Source organism: Mustela lutreola, chromosome 2 (genome assembly GCF_030435805.1).
Source record: "Mustela lutreola isolate mMusLut2 chromosome 2, mMusLut2.pri, whole genome shotgun sequence".
Taxonomy (NCBI): domain Eukaryota; kingdom Metazoa; phylum Chordata; class Mammalia; order Carnivora; family Mustelidae; genus Mustela; species Mustela lutreola.
Window position 1 is genome coordinate 13,761,001 of NC_081291.1, and position 26,774 is coordinate 13,787,774.

The following is a 26,774-nucleotide window of genomic DNA, read 5'->3' on the forward strand; positions in this document are numbered from 1 at the left end:
GCTGTAAAGGTTTCTTGTCTCCAGCTGGGTACCCTCATGGTCTCATATTGGCTGCTGTGGTTCCAGCCATTACATGCCCGTGACAGCTTCTCTGGGTAGAAGAAAGGGAACATGGGACTGCTGTGTTTTGTGTTGAAGAGATTGTGTGAAAGTTGCTTATGTGTTGCAGGGAGGTGTATGCGCTGGGAGTTCAAGGAGCCAAAGAGGTCACCAAGCGGAGCCCGATTTCCAGGGCTTTGAATGCTGAGCAGAGGAGCGTCGTGTGCCCAGGGAAGGGTTCTGAGCAGGAGAGCAGCATGGTTAGACTGGCATGCACCGAGGAGGAGGAGGGTGGCGCAGCAGGGGGGGGTTTGGGGCAACCAGGCCGAAAGTGGACTTGTTGCTGGACAATAGGAATGGAAACATAGGCTCCCCTGTTTTAGGTGCTGGGGTGAGAACAGTAAGCAAGACAAGGATTGAAGATGAAGCATGGTGTATAGGCATATCTCGGTTTATGGTGCTTCGCAGATATTGTGGGTTTTTTTGCTTTGTTTTGGTTTTGGTTTATTTATTTTTATTTATAAATTAAAGGTTTGTGGCAATCCTATGTTGCGCGCATCTTTTGGCACTGTTTTCTTCTCACGTGAGCGTTTGCTCATGTTGTGTCTCTGTCACATTTTCACATTTTGGTAATTGTTGCAATATTTCAAACTCATGTTTCATTATCATTATATTGGTTACGGTGATCTGTGATCAGTGACTATGACTCACTGAAGCCTCAGATGATGGTCAGCACGTTTTAGCTGAAGAAAGGAGCTAAATAACATATTTTTTTTAAAAAGATTTTATTTATTTATTTGACAGGCAGAGATCATAAGTAGTCAGAGAGGCTGGCAGAGAGAGAGGAGGAAGCAGGCTCCCTGCTGATGCAGGGCTTGATCCCAGGACCCTGAGATCATGACCTGAGCTGAAGGGGCTCAGTTCGTTAAGTATCTGCCTTGGGCTCTGGTTGTGGTCCTGGGGTCCTGGGATCGAGTCCCATGTCGGACTCCCTGCTTAGCGGGGAGCCTGCTTCTCCTTCTCCCTCTGTCCCTCTTCTGTCCCCCGTCAAATAAATAATATCTCTAAAACAAAAATAAAAGATTTTATTTGTTTATTCATGAGAGAGAGAGAGAGAACAAGAAAGAGCCGCAGAGGGAGAAGCAGCCTCCCTGAGGAGCAGGGAGCCCAGTGTGGGACTCGATCCCAGAACCTTGGGTTCACAATGTGAGCTGAAGGCAGGTGCTTAGCTGACTGAGCTACCCAGTGGTCTCTAAATATGTATTTTTTTGATTAAGATACATACATTGGTCTTTTAGACATAATGCTATCTATTGCACACTTAATAAATTAGAGTATAGCGTAAACATAACTTTTATATGCCGTAGGAAACAAATTCATTTGATTTGCTTTGTGGGGCTGTTTGCTGTATTGTGGTGGTCTGGAACCAAACCCACAATATTTCTGAGGTATGCCTGTGCTCACTTCCCATGACACAAACCGGGTGACCTAAGACATCCGAATTTAATTCTGCTATAGCTATAGAGGCCAGAAGTCTGAAGTCAGGCTGAGGGCAGGGCTGGATCTTTTGGGAGGTTCTGGGGGAGACTCTCTCATGTCTATCTCCTGGCTTCCGGTGGCAGCTGGTGCTCCATGGCAGTCCCTTGGTTTAAAGTTAGGTCGACCGTGATCTCTGCCTCCGTTCTCACGTGGCCTTCTTCTCCGTGTCTGTGTCTCCTCTTCTGTCTCTTATAAGGACATTTGTCATTAGCTTTGGGGCTTACCTTAGTCCAAGACGATCTCTTTAAGATCCTCAACTAATTAAGATCTACAAAGATCCTTTTCCCACATACGGTTTCTTTCACAAGTTCAGGAGGCCAGGACTTGGATATATCTTTTGGGGACCACCATTCACCCTGCTGTGCAGGGAATGGGGCCTGGCCCAGAGCAGAGCCAGGAGACCAGGAAGACTGACTACAGTGCTGGTCCCATGGAGTCATGGTGGGGCCCGGGCTGGGGTGCCAAGAAGGTCAGATTCTGGCTAGTCTGCACTGGAGAAAGTCATTTGTTCTCTCCATCCCTGAGGACCTCCTAGGTGCCACACCCCATCTGGGCTTATGGGACAGCATGTTCAGTGTGACACGCTCTGAATGTGTCCAGTGGAGCCCACAGTCTAGTGAGAGAAGAATAATCAAAAAGGCAACGAGGGCATAATAAAACATCTGAAATTGACAAGAAGGCTTGAACATGTTGGGGGTGGGGCAGGGATCACTGGTGGTGACTCCAGCCAAGGGGATCAGGGCAGGGCCTCCGGCGCAAGTAGGCAGATGAGAGGAAGCAACCTTGCAAAGATCTGGGGAAAGGAAGAGGGAAGAGCAGGTGCAAAGCGCAGAGGCAGGATCCTGCTGGGCAGAGGAACAACAGATCCCTCTTCTTGAACCCTTTTTCTTGGCTGGGCACTTAACATGCTTGACAGGTATTAGGCTGAGAATTGCATTGTTTGGGTGGCTGCTCTGGGCCCCACTTCCTGTTTGTAAATAGGGCAGTGGCAGGACCTACACTTTAGTGAGCTGGAGAATACCTTGGAGGTCGTTTGGTCCAGTCTTTGGACATTCCAAGTAAGGAAACTGAGGCCTGTAGGGAGGGCAGGCTCTGCCCAGGCCCCCACAGCTTGTAGGCAGTCAAGGAGGCTTTGACCTAAGACCGTGAACTCTAGGGCACTTTTTTCTCCTGGGTTGTGTTGGGGCTCAGAGCTCCTGGACAGGTGCTTGAGAAATCAGCTCCGCCTCCTCCTCTGCCTCTCTGCCTTACCCCTGGGGGCTTCGCGGGCTGACCCCTGCTCTTATAACTTGCTTGTTCCTCTCTTTTCCTTGCAGGGTGAATACCAATAAAGTTGCTGGGCAGATAAAGTGCTAATTCCATTCTGATTTCTTTTTTTTTTTTTTTTAAAGATTTTATTTATTTATTTGACAGGGAGAGATTACAAGTAGGCAGAGAGGCAGGCAGAGAGAGAGAGGAGGAAGCAGGCTCCCTGCTGAGCAGAGAGCCCGATGCGGGACTTGATCCCAGGACCCCGAGATCATGACCTGAGCCGAAGGCAGCGGCCCAACCCACTGAGCCACCCAGGCGTCCCTCCATTCTGATTTCTTATTCACCATGCTTCCTTCCGTGGGGCAAAGGATAGCAACAGAGTTGGTTGGGAATATAGGATGTGCCAGGCCCCGTCTTCAGCGATCTACCTCTGGCCTCTTTTCTCCCCAGCATGACCTGGGAGGTGGGGGATCTTATTGTCCTCATTTGTCGTGTCCTGGGACTGCTGTAACTGACCACAACGTGTGGCTTAAAACCACAGGAACTTGTCTTCTTCTAAGTTCTGGCGACCAGAAGCCAGCCATCGAGGTGTCGGCAGGTGTGCTCCCTTAGAAAGCTCTCGAGGGAATCCTCTCTTGCTTCTTCCAGCTTCTGAGGGCTCCGGGTGTCTTGAGGCTCGTGGCCGTGTCACTCCTGTCTCCTCCCCTTGTTTCTGTGTTCTCCTTAAAAAGATGCCTGTCATTGGACTTAGGTCCCGCCTGGGGAATCGGGATGACCTCGTCTCATACGCACCTCAGTTACATCTATAAAGATCCTACTTCAGGATGAGGTCACGTCTGAGGTTTCCGGTGGACGTGAATTATTGGGGACACTCTTCAACAGCCACAGTTGCGTTCCGGGGGTGGAGGCGGGGCTGTGTTTGTGTAGCGTGGGAGGACACCAGCATCGTCCTGTGTTTCGTGCCAGTACTGTATTCCCGGACACAATAGACAGGGTGCTTACTCTCATAGACATCAACATAAAATGCCAGGAAACCCATAAAGGAAGCTGGTCATTTCCGATTGTGATGATCGCTCCGTAGGAATAAAACGGGCTGGGAGCGTAGCAGTTACCCATCAGTTCCATGGCTGCGTAACAAATTACCCCAGAACCTAGAGGCTTAACACAAGGCCCAGTATTATTTCCTGTGGTTTCTCTGGGTCAGGAAGTCAGATGTCACCATGTTGTCTGCTCTGCCAAGTCTGGGGCTTCCACTGGCAGACTCAGAATCTGGGACCGGAATCACCTGAAGTTTTGTTCACTCAGACGTGTTGTTAGAACACCTGCATATGGGCTCTCCACATGGTCTGGGCTTCTTTGCAACTTGATGCTGGGTTTTGAGGGCCACTGTCCCCAGAGAGAGTGAGAACATCGGTGTGCCTAGAGCAAGGGGGTGCTGTCTCTGTGCCTCCATCTCAGAAGTCACACAGCATCACTGTTGCTATGTTTTCTTCATTAGAAGTGAGTCCCTGAGTCTGCCCCTTCCCAAGGGGCAGGGAAATAGGACCTGCCTTTTGAAGGGAAGACTGCCAAGGAATTGGCAAGCAGGTTCTCAAACAGCCATAGTGATCCAAGCTGGGCAGGGCAAGGAAGACCTCTCCAGGCAGGAGCTGGAGCTGGAGCTGGAGCTGAGAGGTAAAAGATGTGAAGGAAGCCTGATGAGACGTCTGGGGCAGAATATTCCAGCAGTGGCAACTGCATGGGCAAAGGCCCAGGGGCAGGAACCTTTGCCAGGCTGAAAATCAGGGAAGGAGGTGAGAGGAAGCTGGAGGAATAGAGGGCAGGATCAAGTGGACAGATAGATGGAGGCTGGGGCAGGTGGGGCTTCACGGGCCGTTTGGAGGGTTAAAACATTTTTTTTTTTTAAAGATTTTATTTATTTATTTGACAGAGAGAAATTACAAGTACACTGAGAGGCAGGCAGAGAGAGAGAAGGAAGCAGGCTCCCTGCTGAGCAGAGAGCCCGATGCGGGACTCGATCCCAGGACCCTGAGATCATGACCTGAGCCAAAGGCAGCGGCTTTAACCCACTGAGCCACCCAGGCGCCCCGGGTTAAAACATTTTTGTGGGGAGAGGGTGCCTGGATGGCGCTGCTGGTTAGGCATCCGTCTCCTGTTTTCAGCTCAGGTCACGATCTCGGGGTCATGAGATCGAGTCCCGTGTCTCAGCATGGAGCCTTTTTAAAGTTCTCTTTTCTCTGTCTCCCTGTGCCCCTTGCCTGCCCCCTTAAAAAATAAAAATAAATAAAAGATTTTTTTTTTTTTAAAGATTTTATTTATTTATTTGACAGAGAGAAATCACAAGTAGACGGAGAGGCAGGCAGAGAGAGAGGAAGGGAAGCAGGTTCCCTGCCGAGCAGAGAGCCCGATGCGGGACTCGATCCCAGGACCTTGAGATCATGACCCGAGCTGAAGGCAGCGGCCCAACCCACTGAGCCACCCAGGCGCCCTAAATAAAAGATTTTATTATGGAAGATTTCCTGCCTATGGAAATGGAGAGAATAATGTTGTGAGCCCATGTGCCCATCCCCCAACATCCATGACCTTCACCGACTCTCCCTCCGCTCTCGGAGTCCCACGGGCACATCCTTTCACCTCTTAGTTTTCTAGAGTCTGTCTCTGGGAGGCAAAGACTCCCCCTTTTTAACTTGCTACAAGATATTCTTCCTGAGTTGTCCTGTTCATTTTTATTGTAGTGAAGTGTGTATAAAATTTACCTTAGTGACATCGAGCACATTCACAGTTACGTAACCACCACCTCTATCTGGTTCCAGAACATTTCCATCACCCTAAAAGGAAACCCCATTCCCATTAGCAGTCCTTTCCCCTCCCCGCAGCCCCTGGCAACTGCCAATCGGCTCTGTTCCCATGGGTTGTTTTTGAGGTATCACTTACATAAAATGAAATATACCCGTGCTAAGTGTACGTTTGGGGTTTTCGATCCAGGTAACTACCACCATCAAGATACAGAGCATCCCCATCTCCCCACAAGACTCCTCCTGCCCCTTTGCCACCAGTATCTCAGCCCCCCAGCGCTCACTGTGGCCCCCCGCACCCCCACCGATCTGCGTCTCCCACCTGATCAGCTTCACCTGTGCAAAGCAGGTGCTCGCTGTGTGGGCATGAAGCAATCCGTGCCTCTGCACTGGTCACCAGGGAGGGGCGGGCTCCTGGGCTCCAGATTCAGGGTCTTGAAGGGAGTCATTTAGCCTCTCTTTGCTAAGCACCTACTATGTGCCAGGCTCCCGGTGGGAGGCAGGTGTCGCTTCCCCTGGTCACTGCAAACAGGGGCTTGGATGAGCAGAGCTCTGTGGTTAGAGGCCATCAGTCACCCTGAGAGTAACGGGGCAGGCACCCAGAGGGGACTGGTGGGTGGTATCCTCCCCAAGACCCTTTGTTTTTGGTCCTTACAGCTGTCCCCCTGCCTGTCCTGCCTCTCTTCACAGAGGTCTTGGCCTGGGACCTTGCCCCTCCTCTCACCAAAGATCTGGCCAGCCATAAAGAGGTGGCTGCTTTTTTTGGGCTGCGGGATTCAGGTCTGGCATGAGAGCTCCAGATTCCTCTCTCTCTCTCCCTCCAATGGTGTCCTGTGGGATTATTTGTGGCAGGCTCTCTGTGCTCCAGGAGAGTGGGGCCTTGGTCTGTCTCCACGGCTGTCTCTCCAGGGCCTAGAACAAAAATAGACACAAGTGCCTGTCATCCAGAGCAGGGAGAGATGGATAGCCCAGCAGCAAGATGGTAGATCAGGAAACTGCACAGGGCATTTGACAGTGTAAGTGCCGTGTTGAAAAATAAACAAAGCAGGGATCAGAGGGGGTTGGTGATGGTACCGTAACAGATGGCTGTCCGGGAATGGCCACCTGAAGAGGGTGGCATTTAAGCTAAGATCTGATGGAAATGGGGTAGGAGCAATGTAGATGTTGGTGGAAGAGTGGTCTAGGCAGGGGGCATGACCTTTGCAAAGGCCCTGAGGTAGGAGTGTGCCGGGTATGCTCAAGGAACAACAAGGAGGCCCCATGGCTGGAGTGAGTGAGCAAGGGGGAGCTGGCAGGGGAAGCAGGATGGAAAGGGAGGTGGAGCAGGAGAAAGTTGGAGGGGGAGAAAGGTTATGTCCGGGTCACCACTGGGTCTTGCCCATTGGGGGCCTGGCACACAGGAGATGCTCATCATTTGGGAGATGAATGGAAAAATCTGACTCTGTGCTGGCTGCTACCTCCAGGGATGGAGGGCACACTGAGGTCCAGGTTTGGGCACATGAGTACAGTCGGGCTGTTTATTGGGCATCTAGTAGGTGCCAGGCTCCTCAGCCAAACCAGATGTGACTTCCCCTTGGGTGCTCACGATCTAGGAGTGGGGGGGAGCGCCCATTATCGAATGGCTTTGCACAGAGGCTTTGATGGAGAATAGGGGATAGGGGGAGCTTCCAAGGTGGGCAGGAGAGAGTTTTCTGAGCCCAGCCAGTGCCTGCCCCAGTTTGGCCCCATTTGGGGGACTCTATGCTTGATGGGGGAGCAGTGGGCAGAGTGCAGGGGCTGAGCCCTAGAAGTCTTCCTGGAGGAGGTGATAAGGACACCAGGTTGGGGTGGATGCAGCATGAGGAATCCAGGCTAAAGGTGGTGGTGGGGTCCATGGGAGGCTCTGGACGTTCCAGGAGAGAAAAAGAAGGAAGGACTGGACCCTGGCTCCCTCTGAGTCACTGAACTAGCTGGGGTGGAGAAGGACAGAGTCACTAATTTTCATGGCATGGCCTGGCATGGCCAGCTTTGACCATCTGTGTACTTCTGGGTTGGCTGGCAAATTGCCCTTTCTATGCCCTTAGTACCCCCAAGAGACCCAGTGACCAAAAGGTCCTTATTAAACCTTTGCCTTCCTTGGGGGTGCAGGACTTTTCCCTCTGCTTTCTCCAGATGGAGATGCTGAGGCTTGGAGAGGTCTCCTGGAGGCCAGGCAGGGCACCCAGTGACCCCATCCCCTCCATCGCCCCTCCTCCCAGTGGCCTCTTCGTGCTGATCCGTGTCCGTCTGGAGCTGCGGAGGCACCAGCGCGCCCGCCACACCATCCCGCAGATCTTCCAGGTGGTGGCGCGGCGGCAGCCGGATCGCCTGGCACTGGTGGACGCAGGCAGTGATGTGTGCTGGACCTTCGCGCAGCTGGATGCCTACTCCAATGCTGTGGCCAACCTCTTCTGCCAGCTGGGCTTTGCATCAGGTGACGTGGTGGCCATCTTCTTGGAGGGCCGGCCGGAGTTTGTGGGGCTCTGGCTGGGCCTGGCCAAGGTGGGCGTGGAAGCCGCTCTGCTCAACGTTAACCTACGGCGCGAGCCCCTGGCCTTCTGCCTGGGCACCTCGGGGGCCAAGGCCCTCATCTTCGGAGGGGAGCTGGCGGCAGGTGAGGTTGGGTGCACTTATCACCTTGGGTCGGGACTCCCGGGTTTCTAGGACCGGGAGATGGTGTGGTGCATCCCAGGCCTTGGGAGGGGCCCTGGCCGTCCTTGACAGTGACATCTGTTTTGGGCTGCAGCGGTGGCCGAGGTGAGCGGACAGCTGGGGAAGAGCCTGGTCAAGTTCTGCTCTGGAGAACTGGGGCCTGAGGGCATCTTGCCAGACACCCAGCTCCTGGACCCATTGCTGAAGGCGGCCTCCACAGCCCCCCTGGCACAGCCCCCTGACAAGGGCATGGATGGTGAGGCCAGGGTGGGACACCCTTCTTCAGCCAGTGCCTACCTACCCTGTCCCCTCGTCCCGCCTGCCCGGTCTTCGGTCTCCAACACACGCATCTCCTGCAGATCGACTCTTCTATATCTACACCTCGGGGACCACAGGGCTGCCCAAGGCTGCCATTGTAGTGCACAGCAGGTAAGGGGCCCATGGGCCTTATCCCAGCTTTGGAGAGTGACTCCAGGTTGCCTCTATGGCTGACCCCTTCCCTCAATCTTGTTGGGATCTTGGGAACATTTCTGTCTCAACCCAGTAAAACCCACAGCCCATCTCGGGACAGTGGTGCTCTGTGTCCCTCCTTGGTCTCTTGCTCCTGCTCCTGCCCCTAATGGCCCTGCTCCCCTCAGTGGCTGCAGGAGGGTTTAAAATCCTAAACCAGACCCTCCTGTGCCAGACTTCCCTGTACCTGCCTTGGCCCTCAGAGTAAAATCCATGGTCGCGTTGTGCAACGCCTGCCAGTTCTCTCTGCTGTCCTCTGCCTTCTCTCCACCTCTCACTCCTAGCCTTTCACCTCCTTACACTTCCTCAGATCCACTAGTGTCCTTCTGGCCTCAGGGCCTTTGCACATGCTGTGCCCTCCACCTGGCGGCTCTTCCCTGGCCCTCCCCGGCCCCCACCATGGCTCCTTCTCACCAGGTCTCAGCTCATGCGCCACCTCCCCTCACAGGATCCCCCAGCCTCTCTGGCTGTGTCACCTTCAGCCCCTCTCCGTTTCTCTGCTCTCCTATTTCTCATGGCCCCTAGCACCATTGACAGTTATTGGCGGCATGTTCCTCTCTAGGACCCCTGTGAGCTGGGCTGGCTCTGCCTGGGTCCCTGCGGTGTTCTGTCCCCGTCCCCCCCCCCGCCCCCCCCCCCCGCCCCTCTCTGCAAGTTCCCTCCACTCCCCTGCCCGGGAGGATGTAAGTCGCAGCCCCCGCACTCCCCGCCCCTGCAGGTACTATCGCATCGCAGCCTTCGGCCACCACGCCTACAGCATGCAGGTGGCAGACGTGCTCTATGACTGCCTGCCCCTGTACCACACGGCAGGTACCGCGGGTGGGTGGGGGCGGGGTGGGGGGCAGGGACTGGGGACTCCTCACCGAGCCCGCCCTCTGCAGGGAACATCATGGGCGTGGGGCAGTGTCTCATCTACGGGCTGACTGTGGTCCTCCGCAAGAAGTTCTCCGCCAGCCGCTTCTGGGATGACTGCGTCAAGTACAACTGCACGGTCAGGCCCCGCCCCTCCCGCGTGGCCCCACCTTCCACCTGCCAGGCCGCCTCCACGGTGCAGCCACAACCCCACCCGCCTTCCAAGCACCACCCCCACCCCACCCCACCAGGGCTGCTCTGGAGAGGGACAGGAGGATGGCCCGCCCCAGGCTAAACCAACCCCCCCCCCCCCCCCCCCCCGTAAGCTCAGTGGATCCGCATGACTGCGTGAGAGTGGGCAGAGGCACCACCAAGACCATTTTGCAGGCCGGGAAACTGAGGCCTATACTACAGACGAGGTGGGGTCCAGGCCGCAGACTTCTCTAAGGAGTCCGCTCTGTGCCCCAGGAGTCTTCCCTGCTGGTGGCCCCAGGAAATCAAGAAATGAGACCAGTGCGTCCAGACCCTGCTCTGGGCTGGTTAGGGCCACAAGGTGTGGGGCTTCCAGGCGGGGTGAGCATGAGATAGAGATGGAGGACATCCAGGGTCCTGGAGAGGGGGAGGATAAGGGGGACTAGGCCCCGCCCAAACCTCTTTTTTCCCCTCCACGGTGAGAGGAAACTAGCCTGAGGATCTCAATGCCCTGATGGGGGTTTATATACAGGTTCTAGCACCTTCCTCCAGGAAGAAGGGTTGAGGAGAGGAGAGAAGGGGGTGTGGCCAGGGACCGCCAAGTTTTTGCAGGTGCCCGCCTTGCCTTGGACAGGTGGGGACCAGAGAGGTCAGGCTGGCTGCCCAGGTCACACAGCTAGGCAGGGTGGGGGCTCTGGGCTGGCATCCTGGGGACCCCTGGGGGCAGAGGCTGGGATCGGCTCCACTTTTGAGGATTTTCCGTTTTGCTCATGGGGAACTCTCTAGGAACATCGTTAAACCAAGTCTTGAAATGCGGAAGTCTATTTTAGTAACTTGATGATCAAGAGTCGTGAATATAGATAGTCTACACTCTGAAAGTTCCGATTATGGTTTCGCTGTGGGGAAAGACTTACATCAGTCCCTGATTTCGCTAACTGAAAGAACTCCAAAGAGGATTTTCTCTTTTACAAGAAAAAAAAAAACAACACACATTCTAGTACTGATGTATATCTTTCATAAAAGTGAAGTGTAATCCGTACTTTTAGGTATCAGGGGATTATGTTTGATGCTGTTCCAGCTTATGAAAGCTTTCCTAGGAATGCTCTGTTTTCGGGTTGTGGGCAAAGGCTGTGTACATGAATATGGACAGAAGAAGGTACAGGTGATTCCCAAGCACCTGTCACTGGCCCAGGGGGCCTTCAGACACCCCATCCCACCCCCTCGAACCCCACCCACCTCCCTCCTGCATCCTTGTGAAGCAGCCCCCAGAGAGAAGTGTGTGTCCTTCACAGAAATGCTTCGGGAAAACCTCCGAAAGATGAGAATGGCTTTGTTTTGGGGGCAAAATTCGTATAAAAGAAACCATTTTTATTTTTTAATTTTTAAAAAAGATTTGTTATTTATTTATTTGACAGAGATCACAAGCAGGCAGAGAGGTAGGCAGAGAGAGAGAGAGGGGGGGGATTAAGCAGGCTCCCCGCTGAGCAGAGAGCCCGATGTGGGGCTCGATCCCAGGACTCTGGGATCATGACCAGAGCGGACGGCAGAGGCTTTAACCCACTGAGCCACCCAGGTGCCCTAAGAAACTATTTTTAAAGCGAACAGTTCAGTGGTGTTTGCTATATTCACTATGGTGTGTAGCCATCACCTCTGTCTAGTTCCAGAACATTTCTATCATGCCAGAGGGAAAACCTGTTAGCGGTCACTCCCCATCCCTGTCCCGTCACCAGCAGCACCCCCCACCCCAAACTGGGTAACCACTAATTTGCTTTCTGTCTTCATGGATTGGCCTGTTCTGGACATCTCTTGTAAGTGGGACTTACATAATGTGTGGCCTTTTGTGTCTGGTAAGGACTATTGTTAAAACAAGAAAATTGAAAGCAGGGTCTTGAAGGGATATATTTTTTAAATTTTTTATTTTTTATTAACACATAATGTATTTTTAGCCCCGGGGTACAGGCCTGTGAATCGCCAGGTTTACACACTTTACAGCACTCACCATAGCACATACCCTCCCCAATGCCCATAACCACACCCCCCTCCCCCAACCTCCTCCCCCCAGCAATCCTCAGTTTGTTTTGTGAGACTAAGAGTCTCTTATGGTTTGTCTCCCCTCACCGATCCCATCTTGTTTCATTTTTTCCTTCCCTATCCCCCAAACCCCCCACATTGCCTCTCAGATTTTGAAGGGATATTTGTATATCCCTGTTCCCAGCAGCATGATTTACGACAGCTAAAGTATAGAAGCCACCTAGGGGCTACCAACCTGTGAATAGATAAACAAGAAGTGGTGTATTCATATGACAGAATATTGTTCAGCCTTCAAGAGGGAGAAATTCTGGCACATTCCACAACATAGATAAACTTCAAGGACATTGTGCTGAGGGAAATAAGCTAGTCACCCAGAGACAAATGCTGTATGATCCCTCTTATATGAGGGACTTAGAGCAGTCATGGTCATAGAGACAGGAGGAAGCCTGGTGGGCACCTGGGGCTGGGGTGGAGTGGGGAGTCAGTGGTTCGTGGGGACAGAATCTCAGTTCTCCAAGATAAAAGGAGTCCTGACGGATGATAGTGGCTGCACGGCAGGTTGAGTGTTCTTAATGCTACCGAACTGTGCTCACAATGGTAAATTTTATGTTATGTATATGTGGACACAACAACAAAAGGGAAAAAAAAAAAACAAATACCCCATAAGCTCAGCCCCATCATCACAGCCAAAACGTGACAGTGAGCTCTCAGTGTCATCAGAAATCTGGGCAGTGACTCCACCCCCTGTGTCTCACTGGGTCAAAATGTGACTTTCCCCCCTGTTTCTGTAATTTGGAAAAAATCTGGTTTTAGAGGAGACCCACACATTTTGACCTGCCGATGTGTCTCATGAGGATCCCTTCATCTGTAGGAGCCCTTTGTCTCTTTTTTCTTTTTCTGCCTTGTATTTACTGAAGGGCTATGCGTCCTGTAGTATTTTCCCAGTCTGGACGTTGCTGGGGTGTCTCTTAACATGTTCCTCTATCCCCGGTGTTTCCTGTCCGTTGGGAGTTGGGTACAATGCAGTGTTTCTCAGCCATGATGCTAAGGATATTTGGGGCTGGATCATTCGGTGGGGGCACCCAGTGTACTATAGGATATTCAGCAGCATTCTTGACCCAAAATCACTAGACCCCGCCCCTCTGCCCCCCCCCCCCCAGGTTGTGAGCATTAAGAATGTACCCAGATGTTGCGAAGGGTTCTGAGAGGACAGAGTTGCTGGTGGTTGAGAACCTCTGGTCTAGATAATTGATCAGCTTCAAGTTCAACTTTTTTTCCTAGAAGGCCCGTAGTGTCTGGTGGTCCCTCTCTTTGTCCTTGACGTGCCATACTCCCACTGGGCACTGGTCACTGTCTCCACATCCTTGATAGTCTATTCTGTTTCTAAGAAGGGGAATTTCTGTGTCAAGAGAAGTACCAGGAAACCCTAGGAGCCCTTTAAGGAATAGAGGACAAAATCCTCAAAGGTCAAGTTTAACAAGAATGTTGCTAAAACAAGCGCATGCATTTAGGTTCAGAAATCCCATCCTCTGGCTGTTGGATGGGGAAACAGTGGCTGCAGCCAAATCACAGAACATCTATCCTCACGGGAGACAGCAGGCTGTCATTTAGAACCCCACTTTCTTGGCTACATAGGAACACACAGGCAGGAGACAGGGCTGGACCCCTTCTCATCCTGGGGGACTGAATATGTGGTGTCTTTATTCTTCCATACCCACTGGGGTGTGTGCACTTAAAGTATAAGATCACCCTGACACAGGAGTCATGGTGGGGTCCCAGGTCAATGATCTCCTCCCAGAATCTTTTTTGTTTTTTTTCTATTCATCCAATCTGTTTTTTAAAATTTAAATTCAATTAATTAACATATACTGTCTTATTAGCTTCAGAGGTAGAATTCAGTGATTCACCAGTCTCCTGTAATACCCAGGGCTCATTCCATCATGTGCTCTCCTTAACGCCCATCACCTGGTTCTCCCATCCTCCTACCCCCCTTTTTATTTTATTTCAAATTTTTTTTCCAACCCCCTTTTTAAAAAAAACTTTATTTATGAGATGGAGTGCACAGCGGGGGGTGGGGAGGGACAGAGGGAGAGGGAGAAGCAGACTCCCCCGCTGAGCAGGGAGCCCAATGCAGGGCTTGATCCCGAGATCCGGGGATCATGACCTGAGCTGAAGGCAGATGCTTAACTGACTGAGCCCCCCAGAGGGCCCCCCAGCTCCCAGTTTCTATCCAGCTGTCACCCTGTAGGCGGGAGGTCTTAGCATAGGCCCACTGATGTATGGCTCTCTGAACTGACCCGAGTTGTCTTCCCTTGAGCATTGGGTCTGTCTGAGGGTCCAGACCAGAGGTAAAGATTAAATGTTTGCTCTCAGTGCAGGGACACAGCCTCGGGCCCGAGGGGGTTATTACCACCTTAGCTGCCTCAATCATGGCTGGCAGCCCTCCCCTGGCCTGAAGAGAACAGCTGAGAGCTGCTCAGGGCAGGACTTTGTATCATTTGACAGGAGCCAAAAGCCTAGCCTAAACCCTGGCTTCCTAAAGAAGGGGATTTATTAGCTCATGGACCTGAAGATTCCACATGGGGACAGCTTCAGGCACAGCCTGATCCAGGAGTGCCTCAATCCCTCTCCATTTCTTGTCTTTCTCCTTCCTTAGTGGCAGCTTCCTTCCCAGCCCTGCTTCTCTGGGGCTGGGAAGGTTCCCAGCAACTCCAGGAGATAAAGAGCCTTTCTCTTCCTTTTGGTTTATCATAAATCCTGGGACTGATTCTTATGGGTCTAATTCTGGTTAGGCTTGAACCACTTAGTAGCTGAGGTTGTACTGGGCTGATTGGCCAGACCCTGTCTGACGCTCTGCCCTGGAGATGGGGTGGGCTGGGCCACAGGCAAAAGCAGGGAACTGAGCCTGGGGGCCCAGGGAGGGAACGTAGCACCATTGGGTCCCAATCTTGCCCCATCTCTGCTTGCCTCCTGGTTAGATCTTGGGCACGCTCTTTCCCTCTGTGGATCTCAGGGCTTCATGTCCAACATGGGGTGTTGGGAGAATTAAATGAACTCTGCTTGGCGGGAGAGAGTACTCAGCACATTTGTTTTCTCATCAGAGATTTAGCAAGCAGTGTTCAGGGACAGTCTGTCCGCAGCGGTTACCTTTCTCCCAAAACGGGAGAGCCAGATGCATCCCAGGGAAGAATGCCCCAGGGAAGAAAGCATGTGCAAAGGCCCTGAGGAGGAGCTGTGGGGGTAGCGGGTGTTGGTTGGAAATGAAAGGAGAGGAGGCAGTGAGGATGGTGGGGCCAGAGGGAATTGGCCCCTGCCAGAAATTTGGACTTTGTCCTGTGTGTGAGGGGAAGGTGTGAGTGCTTAGAACCTGTGACATTCAGCTTGGCGGTTCATCCCGAGCTCGAAACTGCTTCATTCAGACTCCGGAGTCAGGCTGCCCAGCTTCAAATCAAGCTCTGCTGTTTATCAGCTTTGGTCCAGGTGCTTACTGTTGGTGACCCTCAGTAAAAATTGGGGATATTGGTGGTAATCATTCAAAGTCAACCCAGAGATGAGGACTGGAAGGCGCCTAAGGTATCTGGGAGATGCACCCCTCCCCACTGGGAGTGGAGCCCGCGGAGCTAGGGCTGTTGGCTGAGGGCCGGCTGGTGGGGTGTCAGCGGTGCGCCCCGCAGTCCTGCGCTGCCTGTGACACAAGCGGGGGTCCCTGGAGACAGCGTGGGGAGCAGAAGGGCGGGGAGGGGCATGAGAATCGCTGAGTGCATCCTCCTGCCCCCCACCCCCATCCAGCAAGGGGCAGGCGCATATGGCCTGGGTTGGGGGTGGGGGTGGGTGTTACATCGCCCTGAAGACGATTTGGTTTTAGCACCCAGGCTGGAGTGGTGACTCTCCTCAGGCCCACTCCTTGCTTTCCCATGCCCCCCCCCCCCAGGTGGTCCAGTACATCGGGGAGATCTGCCGCTACCTGCTGAAGCAGCCGGTGCGGGAGGCGGAGGGGCAGCACCGCGTGCGCCTGGCGGTGGGCAATGGGCTGCGGCCCAACATCTGGGAGGAGTTCACCGAGCGCTTCGGTGTGCGCCAGATTGGGGAGTTCTACGGAGCCACCGAATGCAACTGCAGTATAGCCAACATGGATGGCAAGGTGGATGGGGTGGGGGGTGGGGGGGGTGGGCGTGGGCAGGTTATCACGTTCGGGGATCACTGCCACTTTGGCCTCCCCAGTCCCCCCCACCTCCCCCCGTTCTCGTAGGACAGGCTTACCCCTGGGAGGGCTCTGCCAGGCTGACAGGGTTGGGGGAAGGGGGAGCTCCTAGGCTTGGCAGGACCACACACAGCCCTGGGTCGGTGCCCCCAGAGTTCAAGTCCTCTGTCAGGCGGTATCCCTTGGGCCAAGGCCTCAGCCTTCATGAGCCTCAGGTCCCACCTGTGGGGGTATCGGGTGAGCAGGGACCTGGGGGTCCTGGCCCGGGGTTGGCGTGCCCATCTCCTCCTACCGGGGAAGTCACTCAGACTCCTTGGGCTTTGGTTTCATCATCTGTAAGTGGGGATGATAGCTCCCTGGGTTTGTTGGATCCCCAGCAGACCGTGAGTTCAGCACAGCACCCCCAGGGAGCAGGCTCTCTGCAGATGGTTTGAGGGTTCGCAATCACTGTCTCCATTCTGCCTGAGCCGGACCCTCCTCTTACGCAGCCCTACTAAGCCACGCATAGATCAGGAGAATCATGATAAAGCAAGCGTCTGGGGGCAGGGATTCCTTTTTTGTCTGTCTCTGTGTTGGGGCCCCAGTACCTGAGAGCCAGCCTCCCCTCCCCCCTGCCCCAGCCCCATGCATATCTGTTGAATAGACAGCCAGGGAAGATACCCTGGCCATGCTCATGGAACTTGCTGCTGTAACAAACATGCCCAACAGTGTAGAGACAGGCATTTCTATTCATTGGATTGAGTCCGGTGGGCAGTGGGCTTCAGGGTCCTTCTAGACATTTCCTTCCTGCCAGCACAGAGGGTTTTATGGACCTGGAAGTGGTGACCAGTCAGCGGGTTTCCTCACATGGTTGCAAAGACAGCTGGGAAGGGGGAGAAGAGGGACCCTGAGTCCCAGGAAGGAGGCACTGCCCTTAAGACCCTCTTTTTCAGATCACCCAAGGTCACAGAGTTCAGGCAACGCAGAGGTGTTCATTCCAGGCCCTGGGGCAGGAGAGGCAAGGTGTCCGTGGGGAGGACGCTGTGTCCCCTCCATCCCCCGGGGCTTCTCACCAACTCAGCTCGCTCTGTCCCAGGTTGGCTCCTGTGGCTTTAACAGCCGTATCTTACCCCATGTGTACCCCATCCGGCTGGTGAAGGTCAATGAGGACACCATGGAACTACTGCGGGATGCCCAGGGCCTCTGTATCCCATGTCAGGCCGGTGAGCCAGGCCCTGTCCAGTCCCCTGGGGAACTGGGGCCCCCACCCCCTGCCCACCCAGCACAGTCTGAGAGTGGCCTCCTTCCCAGGGGAGCCCGGCCTCCTTGTGGGCCAGATCAACCAGCAGGACCCACTGCGTCGCTTCGATGGCTACATCAGCGAGAGTGCCACCAGCAAGAAGATTGCCCACAGTGTCTTCCGCAAGGGCGACAGTGCCTACCTCTCAGGTGCGAAGACCCCGGGGGTGGGGTGCTGGCTATGGAGATGGTGGGCCACCATCTCACCTCTCCTTGTCCCCTCTGCAAGGTGACGTGCTGGTGATGGATGAGCTGGGCTACATGTACTTCCGGGACCGCGGCGGGGACACCTTCCGCTGGCGTGGAGAGAATGTTTCCACTACAGAGGTGGAGAGTGTGCTGAGCCGCCTGCTGGGCCAGACAGACGTGGCTGTGTATGGGGTGGCTGTGCCAGGCAAGCTGGGGTTGGTCCTAGGGTGTGGCAGCCCCAGAGGAGCCAAACCTGATTGAGCTTGAAAGCACAGGTGCCCTGGGGCAGTGCTCAACCTGGGGAACTGCACACGGCAGCCGGGATAGGGGCCCTGGATCTGGAGTCACCCCTCATGGATGATAATCAGCCTTGGTTTCCTTATCCGGAAAATGGGATCAGGAAAGCTACTGTCTCACTGTTACAGAGAGTGCTGCAGGAGCTCAGTAACACAGTGACTGTTCCAGCAAATGTTATCTCAGATGGCAGGGACTGGACGTCAGAGGCCAGGGGCCTCCGAGGGTGCATCCAGTCCTGCGATGGGACAAAAGGTGGGGTGTTCTTAGCAAAACCTCTGTCTCCAGGAGTGGAGGGAAAAGCAGGCATGGCAGCCATCGCGGACCCCCACGGCCAGCTGAGCCCCAATGCACTGTACCAAGAGCTGCAGAAGGTTCTGGCACCATATGCCCGGCCCATCTTCCTACGCCTCCTGCCCCAGGTGGACACCACAGGTGCGGCCTCCTGTGTCTCTGTCTGTCTGTCCATCTGTCTGTTGATTCAGCAACCATTTGCTTATTTGTCCCAGTTTAGGCCCCCCTGCCAGATTGCAATGGTCCATTGCAATGGTCCATGGCCAGCAGGCACCGTGGGCTCATGTAGGGGCCTTATCTTGTTTTCTCTGCATCATTATTTATTCCCATTCCTCGATCCTGGCCCCCTTAGGCATTCTGCAGTGTTTGGTACATTTCTTCCATCTCCCGTACTTTTCTGATGACTAGGAAATTTGAGCAAATCATATTAGTACCTCTGAGGTTCGCAGAACTAGGAGGTTCCCGCTCCTATAAGTCACCTGTTTGTAATTTTTGCCCATCTTTTATAGCCTTGCTCTCTTTTTCTTCTTGACCAGAAGTTTCTCCTCATAGTCCCAATGTTAATTCCTTAGCAGTTTCGGATGTCAGGAGTCTTCTTTTTGGGAGTCTTAAATGTCAACCTTGTTAATGGGGCCTTTGTTGAAAAGAAGCCCTTCATTTTGATACAGAGTTACCTTTACCTTTTTTTGTTGCTGGTGTTAATCTTATGGCTTGTGTTTTTGAAGTTTTATTTAAAATGAGAAACCTTCTCAACTCTAATGCACACAGGTCACCCTACCCCTGAGCCTTAATTTTCATGAAACTTTTCTTTAATTGTCCACGGCAGGGAGTGCAGACTGTTTCTTAAAGGACCAGATGGTAAATATTCTCAGGTCTTTTTGGGCCATGCAGTCTCTGTCCCAATAACTTACTTCTGCCTCTGTTGTGCAAAAGCTGCATTGGATGGTGTATAAATGAGTGGGTGTCACTTTGTGCCAGTAAAAACTCTTTACAAAATAGATGATGGGCTGCATTTGGCCCTCAGCTCTGGGTTGCTGACCTCTGACCTACTTTGTGGCCGATTCAGCCCTGCCTTGGCCTCATGGGACGTGGACCCATGTCCAGGCAGGGAATCCACAGTGTTTGGGATTGTGATGGGGTAGTGGGCAGGGAGGTCTCCCTGGAGGAGGGGGTATGAAGTCAGGATCTGAAGGACAAGGGGGAATCAGGCCAGCAAAACGGGGAAGCATGTTTCCAGCGCTAGGGGATGGCCTATGCAGAAGCCTGGAGGTATAGGACAGGAAGGTGAGTTTGGGGATCCCAGAACGTTCCCCCCAACAGCTGAGAAACCCCATGCCCACCCTCACAGGCACCTTCAAGATCCAGAAGACTCGACTGCAGCACGAGGGCTTCGACCCACGCCAGACCTCGGACAGGCTCTTCTTCCTGGACCTGAAGCAGGGCCACTACCTGCCGCTGGACCAGGGTGTCTACACCCGCATCTGCTCGGGTGCCTTTGCCCTCTGATGCTCCTCCTCTGCTTGCTAGAGGCTGCCAGCTGGGCCTTGCCCGTGACGCAAGCTTGAGCCAGACAGCCCTGCCTGCGGAGGGGCTGGCCCAGATGCTCCAGGTGGGGCCATCCTGGTGCCGCGCAGCTGGATCCCGGCAGGAGCCCCCGGCTCTCCTAGCTTCACTTTCCTCTTTTCTCCTCTAGGCTCTCTCCTGCCTGAATCCTGGCTTCTGTGTTTATGTGTGTGTGTGTCTTCTCCCTGCTTCCGTTCCATCTGTCCTCACCTCTTCCCTCTCTCCTCCTCTGCTCTCTCCTGGGATCTATAGGCGTGCAGGGCCTCGTTGCCCTCGAGGGGCATCCCTGCTGGGTCCTGGACCCAGAGTGGAGCCTCCTGGCTTCCCTCTCAGCTGTGCCTTAAGGAGCCTCTGTCCAGGCCTCCCCAGGCTGCCGGACTCCAGGGCATCCTCGCCCTCTCTGAGTGCCAGGCAGACCCTCCATCCTCCCCACCGGCCCCCGAGCAGAGGAGCCACAGGTGGTTCGCCCCACTCACCTGGATGTAGGGGGGCATTGTTAAGGGACCTCCAGGCCAGCTAGAGATCTCCCAGGCTGGGCCATTTGCCCTTTGCACTTGACCATCTTTGCTGGGTCTCCCATACACACTCTCTGCCCTTCCTGATGCCCGGAAGGTTCCAGAATCAACTCTTACCCCTTGGACATTGCCCCTGCCCACATGTCTCCTTTTAGGCGTCTCTACGGAGCTCCTGTTAGAGGGGGGCCTTGAAGATTGCATTGGGTGGCTGTTCGGCTCACTGTTCAGATGCCCACCCCGGCAGAGGCCTCTCGGTGTCCCCATTTGGCACGGCTACTGCTGGGACCCATAGGAGTGGCAGCAGGGGTGTCAGGGGAGGGCTCATGCCTGGGGGGTGGTGTCCGAGATGGACTTTTGGGCCTTGGGGGTTCCAGCCTGTTGAATATCCCCACTGGCCTCGTTGGTGATGATGACCCAGTGCTGGTGGTGACATCCTGGACGACACAGCCAGGATGGCTCGGACATCCCCGTTGGCCTTGTTGGTGGCTCATCCTGGACTCCCATGGTTGGGACTGGCCTCCCAGACTGTCCATCCTGCTCTCCTCCCGCAGCAGCATCCAGTCCCACAAACACTGGGACCAGCGCTGTTGCATGTGGGCCTTTCCAAGCACCAAGGTTTTGTTTCCTGGTTGAATTCAAGAAATAAACCTGCAGAGTGTCTGGTGCCTGAATCCCGGTTATTTACTGTCTGTCTCCATGTGGCGCGGAACCCTTTCTGAGTTTCAGATGGCAGGACTTTTTGCTGGGGAACTCATGGTCACTTCTTGCTGCCCCCGCGTGGCCTGTAAGCGCAGTTGCAGGGCCTCTGGGGTCTGGGGACTGGCTGCATATGGGGGTGGGGGTGAGGTGAGGGGAGGTGGGGGAGTGAGGAGGGGTGGGAGATGGGGGTCTTGGGGGTGCAGAAGGGTGGTTAGCATCCTCCCTACCTCCCGGCAGCCTCTGGGGCCTCACAGAGTCCTGCACCAGCCTCAGCCCCAGGGAAGGGACAGTTGATCTGCCTGTGGGTTCTGGCAGGTGCCCCAGTGTGGCCCTAGCTCTGGGTGTGAGCTGCAAAGGGGCCCTTTGGAACTGGCTTTCCAATCCAGGACTCCCAGCTCCAGAGTCTAGACACTCAATCCTAACTTCTGCTGTTTCCCCTTCAGTATTACAATGTCTGTCTCATCTTGTCTCCACTGCAGGGGACAGAGGAGGAAAGGGTTGCGATGCCTGAGCATTTGCTGGGAGGGGCCAGCCCTGAGAATGGATTGGGGCGGGGGATGGATCAAGCCCTAGTTGACTGGGGCTGGTCCTTGGATGCCCACCATCCACAAGGAGAGGGAGGCAGAAGGATCCACTGCCATTGGGGATGGAGTGTCCCCAGTATGCTGATAAAGCAAGTGCATCCCATATGACATCCCATCAGACCTCGCAACTGCCATGGTTCCCCTTATACAGATAAGAAAACAGGCACAAAGGCAGCTCCTGGTGAGAAAGCGGGCCAGCGGGACCTTTCCCATTCCAAAGCCTGTGACTCTCATCAGGGTAAGAGGCTCCCTCTGAGCTGGCAGGGAAATAATCCTGGTGACTCTCGGCAGCAGGCTCTGTGTTTGTCTTTTTAATTAATAACAGACTTTAAGTATTAGAGCCATTTCAGGTTCATAAAAAAATGAACAGAAAGTACAGACTTCCCATACACTCTACCCCGCACCACTGTTTCCCTTACTATTTATGTCCTGCATTACCAACCTGGGTTTGTTACAACCGAGGAGTCTGTGCTCTCGCAATATTATTACCTGAAGTCTACGGCTTCCATCAGCTTCCACTCTGTATTGTACCTTCCTTGGGTTTTGACCTGCGTCCATTGTGATGGTGTCATCATTCCTCTGCCTTAAAAATCCCCTGTGTTCCCATCTCTTCATCCTTCCTATCCCAACCCCTGGCCCGTGGATCTTTTATGGTCTCCATAGCTTTGCTTTTTCTGGGTCATGCACTTGGAATCCCACAATGTACAGCCTTTTCAAACCAGCTTCTTTGACTTAGCAAGATGCTTTTAAGATCCTTGCCTTTGGCTGGCTTGAGAGCTTTTTTTTTTTTTTTTTTTTTTTTTTTTTTGTTTTGTTTTGTTTTAGGATTTTATTTTAAAGAGAGAGAGAGAGAGTAGGAGCAGGAGGGGCAGAGGGAGGGGGAGAGAGAGAATCTCAAGCAGACTCCATGCTGAGCATGGATGGAGCCAGATGTGGGGGTGGATCCCAGAACCCTGAGATCGTGACCTGAACCAAAACCAAGAGTGAGATGCTTAACCAATTGTGCCACTCAGGTGCCCCAAAAGCTTTTGTTGTTGTTGTTGTTTGTTTGTTTGTTTGTTTTGTGGAATAAGAAGTTCTGTGACTTGCCCCCAGGGACCATCATTAGGTGGGGAGGAAAGCCAGAATCAGAAGGTGCTCAGGAAGGATGTGTACAGAGAGGATGTTTGTCCCTGTGTTATGGGAAGAGAAACTCGCTCCAGCCTGGCATCAATACGTGGGCCAGGAATGTCAGGGCTTAAGCGGTGTGTGAGGGACAAGGGGGGAGAAGCATGCTGGAGAGGGCATGGGGAGGAGGGAGAGTTGAGGACACGAGAGGCTTCCAGGGAGAGGTGGCTGTGATGAGGGAGCAGGAGGCTGGCTGAGGACAAAGCAAAAGCTGGCGCCTTGCACCCCCTCTTCACCCGCTCCCCTCCATATGTGTAGCATTCCTCAGGCACCCCTGACTGCCATAAAACGATAAATAGCTAACTTGCAGAGATCACAAACCTGCAAGTTGGTTTGCAAATGTCCTTGAGATTTACAAACAAAGAAGTTACCTTATCGATAGCCCAATTTCCAAAGACACAGAACTCAGTTCCTCAAGCCCTAATGTCACCCTCCCCTTCATAAAAAACCAAAGGAGGCGGAGGTAGAAGGAAAAGTAAATAAAGTTAAATTTCTTCTAAACCTAAATCTCATTAACAAGGATGCTTGATAGCAGGAATGTAACATTCCACCAGGAGACTCCCAATTGTCTTTACTTGATAGTAACCAGGCCTTCAATATCCTGATAGTATTCTTTGCCCCAGTAGCCCTTCTGAACACCCCTTTGTCCTCACCTACCCAACTCCTGTGTATATAACCAGCCACTCCTCACAACCCGGGGCAGCTCTTCCCTGCCCACGGGTCCTGTCCCCATGCTTTTTTTTTTTTTTTTTTTTTAAAGATTTTATTTATTTGACAGAGAGAGATCACAAGTAGACAGAGAGGCAGGCAGAGAGAGAGAGAGGGAAGCAGGCTCCCCGCTGAGCAGAGAGCCCGATGCGGGCCTAGATCCCAGGACCCTGAGATCATGACCTGAGCCGAAGGCAGCGGCTTAACCCACTGAGCCACCCAGGAGGCGCCCCCCACCCCATGCTTTAATAAACCACCATTTTGCACCAAAGATGTCTTAAGAATTCTTTCTTTAGTCGTCAGCTCCGAACCTCACCCCACCGAACCTGACTTAGGTTCTGGGACTTCATCAGCTGGAGGCTAGGACCTTGCCTCTAACCTTTCAAGGGTCTCCCTCGCTCTGGGGAAGAGTCCAGTCTCCCGGGTGCTGCCATCCTGAAGGCTCTTTTCCTTCCATGGTGATTGGTTGTTTCCAGTCTGTGTCTTGCTTCCATGCTTTTACTCCTGCTGTCCCAGGTCCCTGAACCCTTGTTCCTATGCCGCATGCCTGGCCAACTCCAGCTGATCTTTAATTAAGGTGTCATTCACATGCCAAATAATCCACGCTTGTAAATCGTACAGTTTGGTGGCATTTAGTGATCACAAAGCTGGGCAACCGTCGCCTCTGTCTGGTTCCAGAACATTTTCATTCCCCCAAGAGGGAACTTCAGACCCATTAAAGTCTCTCCCCCAGACCCTGGCAGCCACTAACTGGCTTTCTGTCTCTAGATTTGTCTGTTCCTGACATTTCATGTCAATGAGATCATACAACATGTGGTCTTTGGTGTCTGGCTTCTTCCACTCAACGTCTTATTTTTAAGATTCATCCAGGTTTGTCTCTTTTTATGGCCAAATAATATCCCTTTGAATGGATGGGTCGTGTTTTGTTGACCATTTATCCAGTGGTGGACATTAAGTCATTTACACTGTTTGTCTATTGTGAGTAAGGCTGCTGAGAACATTCATATACAAGTCTTTGTGTGGACATATGTTTTTAATTCTTTCTGGTATAAACCAAGGCATGGAAATACCAGGTCATATGGTAACTGTTTAATCTTTTGAGGATCTGCCAGACTGTTTTTCAAAGTGACTGCACCATTTTATGGTCCCACCAGCAACAGTATATCAAAGTTGCAATTTCCCACATTGCCTCTAACCTTTCAAGGGTCTCCCTTGCTCTGGGGAAGAGTCCAGTCTCCCGGGTGCTGCCATCCTGAAGGCTCTTTTCCTTCCATGGTGATTGGTTGTTTCCAGTCTGTGTCTTGCTTCCATGCTTTTACTCCTGCTGTCCCTTGCCAGCATTCTTATTGGGAATATCTATTACAGACAAGACATGGCCAGCACATGGACCTGAGTCTTCTCCCCAACCAGCTTCTCTGGCTCAGTTAACGCTCCACGTGCATCCAATTAAGCTAGCAACTCGGGACTCAGTCCTGATTCCTCTTTTTTGTCATGTCCCAAGGCTCATAATCGGAAAGGACCAAGAACTCTGCCTCCAAGACACACTGAACCCACCGAACCAACCAGCACTAGATTTCTCTAGCCCACTAAATGGGCTCCTAGCTGGCCTCCCTGCTTCCATACCTTCTTTCACAATCCCTTCACCGAGTAGCCACAGTGATTTTTAAAAAACGGATCCTAGTCACTCCCCTACTCAAAGCCCTCCAGAGGTTCCCCTAAGATCAGTTTTCCAGTCTCACCTTTCCTGTCTGGCCTGGGTGGTCAGCCTCCAGTTACACGTGTCTGCCTTCTGCTCGTTCCCGCCTTGCGGCTCTAGTCTCCTTGTGCCTCTGTTGGAGACGCTCTTCCTCCAAATACACAACTGTGTCCTTCCTGCCATTCAGGCTTCCATGTAAATGTCGTTTCATTCACCTCCCGATCTCTACAGCCCCCAGTCACCTTCTCTCCCGTCACCCTATAGTATCTCCATTATTGTGCTGGTTTTTTTCTTGTGTTTATGTGGCTTACCAGTTCATTGACTTCTCCAGGAGGGTACGAGCTAGGAGAGGGCAGGGACTGCTGCCCTCAGGGGCTCATTCAGATGAAGGACAGCATTGGGCACAGGTGGAGCTTGGGAAATGGTTTTCTGAATGAACGAATGAATGAATGAATGGTTGAAGAAAGCATTGCACTCCCCGAGCTTCAGTTTCTCCAGGTGTGAAATGGGAGCATCTGAGGGAAGGCTCAGGTGTATTGTGATGGTGATTGAGGGCACGTGGAGCCCTGGTGAGCAGGACAGCTCCTTATATGTGTAAAGTATCAGCATTGTGGGAACCAGGACATCAGAGCAAAAGCCTCTGGTCCTGATTTCTGCTGAAGCAAAGGGTGCTAAATAATAAAACTCGCCTGAACAACACTTTGCGGGTCGGCCTGTATAATTTGTCTATAGCACCTTCATTCACTGCCCTCAATTGTACTGTTTAAGGGACCCCATGGGAACCCACCAGATTTTTTTTTTTTTTTAGATTTTATTTATTTGACAGACAGAGATCACAAGTGGGCAGAGAGGCAGGCAGAGAGAGAGGAGGAAGCAAGCTCCCTGCTGAGCAGAGCACCTGATGCAGGGCTCAATCCTAGGACCCTGGGATCATGACCTGAGGCAAAGGCAGAGGCTTCAACCCTGAGCCACCCAGGCGCCCCAACCCACCAGATTCTTAACAACACAGCATCCACATGATGCTTGCCTTCCCTTCCCAATCTGATATCCCACCTTCTGCCCTCTGCCCTCTGCTACCCCTTAACCACTGAGGACCAAAATTGCCTAGAAGCTTGAAAGACAAAATGTGTTCAACATATTGGAAATGAACGAATGCAGTTACCCCTCCCTTCCCCAGGCTGGATTCAGCCCCTCCTTCTTACTTTCCAGCTACTGCAGGCAGTCAGGACTGTTTGCAGCAAATGGAGTCCTAGCCGCCAGTCTAGTGAGTAGTACTAAGATCTGGCCCATGGTCTGTGTTACTGAGGTGTCTAGCAGATAAAAGCAGTTCTTTCCTCCAAGTCTGTCTTTTTTTTTTTTTTTTAAAGATTTTATTTATTTATTTGAGAGAAACAGTGAGAGAGAACATGAGCAAGGAGAAGGTCAGAGGGAGAAGCAGACTCCCCATGGAGCTGGGAGCCCGATGTGGGACTCAATCCCGGGGAACCCAGGATCATGACCTGAGCCGAAGGCAGTCGTCCAACCAACTGAGCCACCCAGGCGCCCCTCCTCCAAGTCTGTCTTGAACCTAGCTTCTTTTTGTGATTTTTCAGGATTAAAGGAGTGGAGCCATATTACAGAAGCAATTAGATAACTTTGAAATATGAGAAGGGGTGTATGTGTGTGCGCAAGTGTGTATTTATGTCTTTTTAAAAAAAGATTTATTTA

General features: G+C 52.9%; 1 protein-coding gene across 3 annotated transcripts in view; it reads left to right on the plus strand.

Moving 5' to 3' along the window:
* Positions 1-20,884, plus strand: part of SLC27A1 (solute carrier family 27 member 1) — a 34,866-nt gene extending 13,982 nt beyond the window's left edge. For all 3 annotated transcript variants that reach the window (XM_059160453.1, XM_059160452.1, XM_059160455.1), the window contains exons 3-13: positions 7,862-8,256; positions 8,389-8,550; positions 8,654-8,723; positions 9,523-9,614; positions 9,686-9,795; positions 15,811-16,020; positions 17,156-17,282; positions 17,371-17,508; positions 17,588-17,752; positions 18,130-18,276; positions 19,484-20,884. In XM_059160453.1, coding sequence (XP_059016436.1) covers positions 7,862-8,256; positions 8,389-8,550; positions 8,654-8,723; positions 9,523-9,614; positions 9,686-9,795; positions 15,811-16,020; positions 17,156-17,282; positions 17,371-17,508; positions 17,588-17,752; positions 18,130-18,276; positions 19,484-19,641 — 1,774 coding nt within the window. In that variant the 3' untranslated portion in view covers positions 19,642-20,884. The remainder of the gene's footprint in view (positions 1-7,861; positions 8,257-8,388; positions 8,551-8,653; positions 8,724-9,522; positions 9,615-9,685; positions 9,796-15,810; positions 16,021-17,155; positions 17,283-17,370; positions 17,509-17,587; positions 17,753-18,129; positions 18,277-19,483) is intronic.
* The last annotated feature ends 5,890 nt before the right edge of the window (positions 20,885-26,774 follow it).